The sequence below is a fragment of the Papaver somniferum genome, chromosome 1 (genome assembly GCF_003573695.1).
Source record: "Papaver somniferum cultivar HN1 chromosome 1, ASM357369v1, whole genome shotgun sequence".
Classification (NCBI taxonomy): Eukaryota; Viridiplantae; Streptophyta; class Magnoliopsida; order Ranunculales; family Papaveraceae; genus Papaver; species Papaver somniferum.
The window spans coordinates 173,238,011-173,244,680 of record NC_039358.1 but is presented as its reverse complement, the minus strand read 5'-3'; the positions used below and the strand labels follow the sequence as shown (position 1 = coordinate 173,244,680).

Here is a 6,670-nt window from a genome sequence, read left to right as displayed (position 1 = left end):
CGATTATGTCGATGTCTTATATACGAAGTTCAAAAGATAAGCGTTATACTTTGTATTGTATTCCTTAATACTATGTCTAACTAGAGTATAATCATTCACATCTTCGCAGTTATGTTTTCAATATGCACGACTTGAAAAATACATTAGGGAATGAAACAGTTCAAGTCAAATATTACTGACCTCAAGTGGAAGGATGATGTCGTCGTTGTAGCTCCTTACTTCTTCGCATTCTTCAAGTCTTCACGTAATACTTGTAAGTCTCATATCCTAATACTTTCAAGCTAACCTATACGAAGTTGACTTTAGTAAATAATCAAGCGACTCTTTAAATGAGTTTTGGTTCACTAAAATATGACAACCAAACTTGACATACCAACGCTTGGTGGGTTCAACCGAGCAATGCTCTAACAATTATTCAAGGTATCAGACTTATAGATATCGAAAAGATTGTGGTGTACTTGGTACCCTCGTCATTTCATCCATGTATCCACTGATTTAGTTATGCAATCACTACAATATGTATATACCTAAAAATTAACATTATAACAAGAAAGAAGGATGCATAACAAGTCACGCAGCCACCACAGAGGACACATAATACATTCTACAATTATACTTTGGTTTATGCATCCACTAATTTAGTTACGCAACCACTAAAACGATATATATGCCTAAAAATTAACAGTATGACATAAAAAGGATGCACAACGAATTACGCACTCATTTTCCCAATTGCATGACAGGTTATGCATCAATTTTCGTAGCGGCGTAACATTTTTTTGTTGATTTCGATGGTAACCAAAAAAAGGTTGATGCATAATGTGTTATGCGACCATTTTATCGCATGCATAATAGATTATGCATCCATTTTTTTATTTCAGTGCTAACAAATAGAGGTTGCAAAATGCATTATGCAGACATTTTCTCGACCGCATAATAAGTTATACAGATACTTTTTGGGTTGATTTCGGTTATGCAACAATATTTTAAACTCATAAACACAAAATGAAATCGCTTATTGAGCTACTTTAGTATCCCGACATATATTTTGAGGTGGACTCCCCGTCCTTGTTGAGCTGCTTCAGTATCCCAGCACAGAAGTACAGAGAACTGCTGCAGGGGGATTGGAAACTCTTTCATTTAAAATGATGAAAATAAAATACAGGCCTGCATAACTGCTATATTATGGAAGAGATGGATTAGTAATGTTGAATTCACAAATGAAATGAGAGAAGGAAATTTGCATTTATGTATAAACAAATGAACAAGTGCCAACAATGACACTCTGAAGAATTCGCATAAGATTTGCCGACAATCAAGCATTGATTCGAGTATTTAATCTCCTAAGCCAAATTGAATGAATAATCATATAAAAGGTGTCATGTATAATGGAAGGACCGTTAACCATAAAATGTTTCATAACTTCAAATGAAAAGAAGAAAAAAAAAAATAACAGGTTTGAGAAGAAAACTGAAAAACGAATTTGAAATTGGTTGAAAAAGAAGAGAATCTTCAAGTATAAATTGAATTTAAAAGTAACATTGAATGAAGGAAATAAAAACCCCTAAAAAAGACCCTAAAAAGTTAGGCTTAGGACATATACTTTCAGTTTTTTTTCTCTCTTTCTGGAAATTTGGAAAACAAGAAGTTTCCATATCTAGAAAGCTAAAAACGAAATACAAAAAAAAAAAGTCAAATTACAAGAACACCGAGAGATAAAGAAATCTTGAGATAATCAACTCATGAAATCTAAGTACTTTCGTAGAATCGAAAAATCAGTCGCTCTCGATTCTCTTCTCAAAGTTTTTGAAAAGAATAACCAGATACAGAGAAGACTGAATATGAAATATAACAAAAAAAATTAACATAATTTCGGAAAATATGGGCCTGTCACAAATTTTTTTAGAGTGCGAGTTAAGGTTTCCGCCGTAGGTTTTTGAATGAAAAAAAATTAAAAAAATGGATTTAACATTAGTTTTCACTTTTTAGTCGGCAAAAATGGCCCAAGCTGGTTAGAAACAGCAACCAGTGCTGATGCTACGGCAATGCAGTTCCTTGATCCTCTCGATATTAATAAATTTATTTTTCGTATTCAGGGGTCGTTGACACTGGACTGGATACACTAACGCCTTTAACGGTCCACAAAATTGCACTCATCAAAAAACCATCCCACTGTTATTCTGCCATGGAAGTTGAGGGATAGCTGGAGGAAGATAGGGATGGTGTTGTCATTCACCAAAGATGTGATAGGGCATTTTTGGGAACATAAACTTTGGAGGTGGATATAAAATAGTGGACGTCGTCTAGGTACAGTTTGAGAGAGAGACGCTCTCAATTTGTGAATAGAAAAGAAGAAGTAAAGGAAACAAAGAAAAGAGTCCGAAGAAATCTACTCTACCCTATCAGTCTCCTCTGTGATAGACATAACCGAAACCAACTTTCCAATTACTCTCTCTCTCTCAAATCCCTGCAGCATCACTATCAGATTTTTTGGATAATTGTTGATCTTCAATCATACTCAGACTTATCTTAGGGAATAAGAGTGGTGGGTTTCATAATTTACTGGTTAGTTGTGTCCAGACGAAGAAGAAGAAGATGAGACCGAAGATGATCTTATTCGGGGACTCCATAACTGAAGATTCATTTGGAGAAGGAGGTTGGGGAGCTTCTCTTGCTCATCATTTCTCCCGTTCGGTAAAACCTTATTTCTTGATTCGCTATCTGGTTTTAAGGATTATGTTAGTTTTGTTTTTCTGTTTATTTGATTAATAATTAAAATGGTTCGATTGTGTGTTGACTTTTCTCAATCTGCTATTTGATGATCAGTTGGACGTAATTCTTAGAGGTTACAGTGGATATAATACGCGCTGGATACTCAAAGTGATTGAGAAAGTCTGTAATGGAGAATCACCGATAGCAATGACTATTTTCTTTGGTGCTAATGATGCTTCTCTTCCTGATCGAACTAGTGCTTTCCAACATGTTCCTCTTCATGAATACAAGCAGAACCTGCAATCAATAGTTTCCTTCATTAAGGTCCCTACTTCTCTCTCTTTCTACAACTCTTTCACTGTCCAACAGTCAGTCATGAGATGGTACGCATGTGGTCTTGCAGTATTCTTCTCGATACCTCTCTCTCTTCTATGTCTTTTTCTCTGACTAAAAATACTGGTTGATTATTTAAAGAGAATACCTACTTAAATGATGGATCTGTCTCACATGGCAGAAATAATAGAATTACTTCTTATGGTTTGTTATATATAATACGAGTAAATGTAACATTGTTCTGTAGCTATCGCACTGTATAATGCGTCAATATCAGCTAAATAGGACCATATGTGGTTTTCTCTGACAAATTGGTTACTAATATATCGACTTTGCTAGGCTTACCCCAGCATCTTACACCAAGATGGACACTACTATCTAGACTCTAGATTTAGGAATGGTAGGTTCTCCGCATGGAAGCCATGTACAACCGATGTGTATGCATTTTCGCTAATGCATTCCAAAGTGTTCACTAATCTGTAACATCATCCATCCCTTTATTACTTAACATTATTTCTTTCCCACTTGGAGCCTGGTCAATATAGAGAGAAAGAAGGTCATTTTAGTGCTAATTTACGTCACCATTTTTTCTGGTCTTGAGTATTTTGATGTATCAGCACACAATGGTTGTGGGACCCTATTTGTGTTAAGCATTACTATTTTGAGCTTTATCAAAGTATTTTTCTTTAAGAGTTTCTTTTGTTTGTGGATCATACTTTCTAAGAAAGATTTGTTTGGTATATTTTAATAGGTTCAAAACCAAAGGATTCAGAATCACTTCTGCATGCGTACTTACCTTTTGTATTTTTTTTTAATGTAATACCACTAGTACGTGACTTTTGTGGATCATGTAGTTAACTTGTTTGTTATGTTTTTTGTTTGTCTTTTCTGTTGGTTGGTTTCAGAGAAAATGGCCAACTACCCTTATTCTGCTTATAACTCCACCTCCAATTGATGAAGATGGACGTATTAGGTAACTATGAATTATATTATTACCATTTAATTTGTCATCGATGTTTTGTTGAGATGCTAAATGAGAGAAACATTGAATTGCTTTTTGGATGTTTAGCTTGTTTATTCTTGTAGTTCTGTATAGCTACTACGTAGGAGGGAGGATCCATTGACAAGCTTAGTACTCTTTGTTAGTAAATTGTGACAAGAATATTTTGTTCTCTAGGCATCCTTTTGGAGATAATCCATCAGGTCTGTCGGAAAGGACGAATGAGGCTGCGGGTGCTTATGCTAAGGCATGTGTGGAGGTTGCTGATGAATGTGGAGTGATTGGAGTGGATTTATGGACTAAAATGCAACAATACCCTAATTGGGAAAAATGTTGTCTCAGGTAACTCTTGCTTGTTTGTTGTTATGCTATCCTTTGTTAAAATCTTTGGACACACCGACACCACATGTTTTGAATATTTAGCATCACTAGTTGAGCTAAAACAATTGATTGCATAGAGGTGTTTAAGTATTTAGTTTTCATTAGTTAGAGCTAATTCAATCTATTCTGAAGAGGTGATGTTTATGTATAAGACGCGTTGATGGTTGGTTTGTTCTATCGTATATCGCAGACCAAATATACTATGGTATTTGATGTCGATTCAAATGCATATTCCTCTAAGGTGGGGGTGCATTATGTTTTGTTTAGTATCTTTTCAAGATTAAAGTAAGTTTGGAGGTATGTAATGGCCACCTTTGGTTCTTGGGAAGTGTCATTACCCTAACCAAGGTTTTCCCAACTTTCATAGAGGAGGTTTAGACCGTAAGCAAACCACAAGTATATTTTTTATAAATCTTTGGTTTTCGGAGCCTAGTACCCATTCAACTCATTCACTCTTCTTGGAACTTCGGGTGTATCATATCCTTTCTGTTCTGTAAGTGTGCTGTCGTGTTCTTTGTCATCCAGTGCAGCTTATTAGATGTTTATCTACTATCTACCTATTGGCTACAACACCCTTTTCTTAGCTTCCACAATTAAGATGGCGAAGTGTGCCCCCTTCATGTTTTCAACCTCCCATGATGTGTAACCAATTAGCAGTTACATACTTTTCCTTTTATTTATTTTTGTTTCAGTGGTATTCCAGCCGTCCCAAATTATGTTTTTGAACTCATTGGATTACATGTTCGACCTAGAGTAGCTAGTACTGCTTTTTGAGTTCAAAGTGCCAGGTGTAACCATAAATAGATGTTGGTATTGGCTGACAATTCTATTTGCTGGAACTGCAGTGATGGCTTACACCTAACGCCAACTGGGAACAAAATTGTATACGAGGAAGTGATCAAAAAGCTTACAAAAGAAGGGGTAAATGTTGAAACTTTATCAGCAGATCTCCCTCTCCTATCTCAGATCGATCCTTGTGATCCCTTGAAAGCATTCCAGAACTGAGAGATTCCTGAATTATCCACATTACATATACCAGGGGACTCTTTTAGTTAGTTAGTTACACAGTTTATCAATTAAGAAGCAACATATATATGTGGTGGTAATTAATACAAAGTCTGTTGCTCTCCCCATCTTTGTTGTTTTGGTCATTGAAATGATGCTTTTATTCTCTTTTACTCCGTTAATTCTTTTGGTTGTGTGCTGCAACATTGAAAGTTGGAGCGTGGTCCTATAAATCTTGCTTCTGCATTAATTGGTTTTTACTTGTCTGGGCTTAATGATTATAGATTTATAAAAGCAACCAATTCATGATTGATATGAACCAACATTATGACTATGAAATTTATAATATTTAGAAACACTTGAATATCAGATATTGTTTGTTTGAATGGCTCGTCTAGGTGTGCGTGAAAAGGAGCTGATCTGTTTGTCTATACCAGACTACCAGTGAACGATGCTCAAGAGACGAAGTTTAAGAACTTCAAATTTTGTCACCCACCTTGTTCGAGCAATCTGTAGAAACAAATTCAGCCCGCCCCGCACTCCTGTTGTCTTTCCAACTCCTACGATTTAAGATTACTTTAGAGGTTCTCTTGCAAGACATATTAGTTATTTTAACCAGCCCAACTCCAGCGGAGCTTAGTTTCGTTAGCTTCCACATTCTACAAGCTCCCTATCTTCAGCTCTCAGTTACCTTGTTCATCCACACAATCCTTCACTGAACACCACTTAGTCCCTGCCTTTTTACATATCAATGGGAATAACTCTTTCAAGCGTCCATCTCCCTGCCTTTTTATATATTGATGGGAGTAACTCTTTCAAGCATCCATCTCCCAACCAATTGTCATGCCAGAAGTACAAGGACTCTCCACCAAAGTTAGCACTTTCATTTAATTTTTGTTTGCTCTTTTATATACCTTTCCTCGACCATTTTCCTCGAGCCGTATGCATATTAACCGACAGTAGGCTATTTGCATTCTTGGTTGTTCGGTGTTTAACTACCCTTCTTCACTGTTGTCTTTTATCTTTGGAGTATCTCCAGATCCATTTGGAGTATAGAGGTTGATTGCAATCAAGTTTTTGGATTCTTGATGCCTGGTTCTCCATGTCTTTTTTCTTTGCATTTTTTCTCCAGAGCCACCCAACACACTGTTGTTTTGTGCTCTCATGATACTCCCCATTTTCTTTCCCACCTTTGCTGGTAATGTTAGGATGGATAGAAATTAAGTGGGTAAGGAAGAC

The 6,670-nt window shown here is 36.1% G+C and overlaps 1 protein-coding gene across 1 annotated transcript; it reads left to right on the top strand.

The window, feature by feature from the left end:
- Nucleotides 1–2,298: 2,298 nt before the first annotated feature.
- Nucleotides 2,299–5,783, top strand: LOC113308259 (GDSL esterase/lipase At5g45920-like). Its single transcript, XM_026556746.1, has 5 exons — nt 2,299–2,694; nt 2,827–3,036; nt 3,951–4,018; nt 4,223–4,387; nt 5,272–5,783. Exons 1-5 carry the CDS (start codon nt 2,596–2,598, stop codon nt 5,429–5,431), a joined length of 702 nt encoding a protein of 233 aa, XP_026412531.1. The 5' UTR covers nt 2,299–2,595; the 3' UTR covers nt 5,432–5,783.
- The last annotated feature ends 887 nt before the right edge of the window (nt 5,784–6,670 follow it).

Excerpts from the sequence above, each read along its gene's own strand:
- LOC113308259 (XM_026556746.1), top strand. The coding sequence starts at position 2,596 with ATGAGACCGAAGATGATCTTATTCGGGGACTCCATAACTGAAGATTCA. Across the intron at positions 2,695-2,826 it reads CTCATCATTTCTCCCGTTCG|TTGGACGTAATTCTTAGAGG; the intron begins GTAAAACCTTAT and ends TTTGATGATCAG. Across the intron at positions 4,388-5,271 it reads TGGGAAAAATGTTGTCTCAG|TGATGGCTTACACCTAACGC; the intron begins GTAACTCTTGCT and ends CTGGAACTGCAG.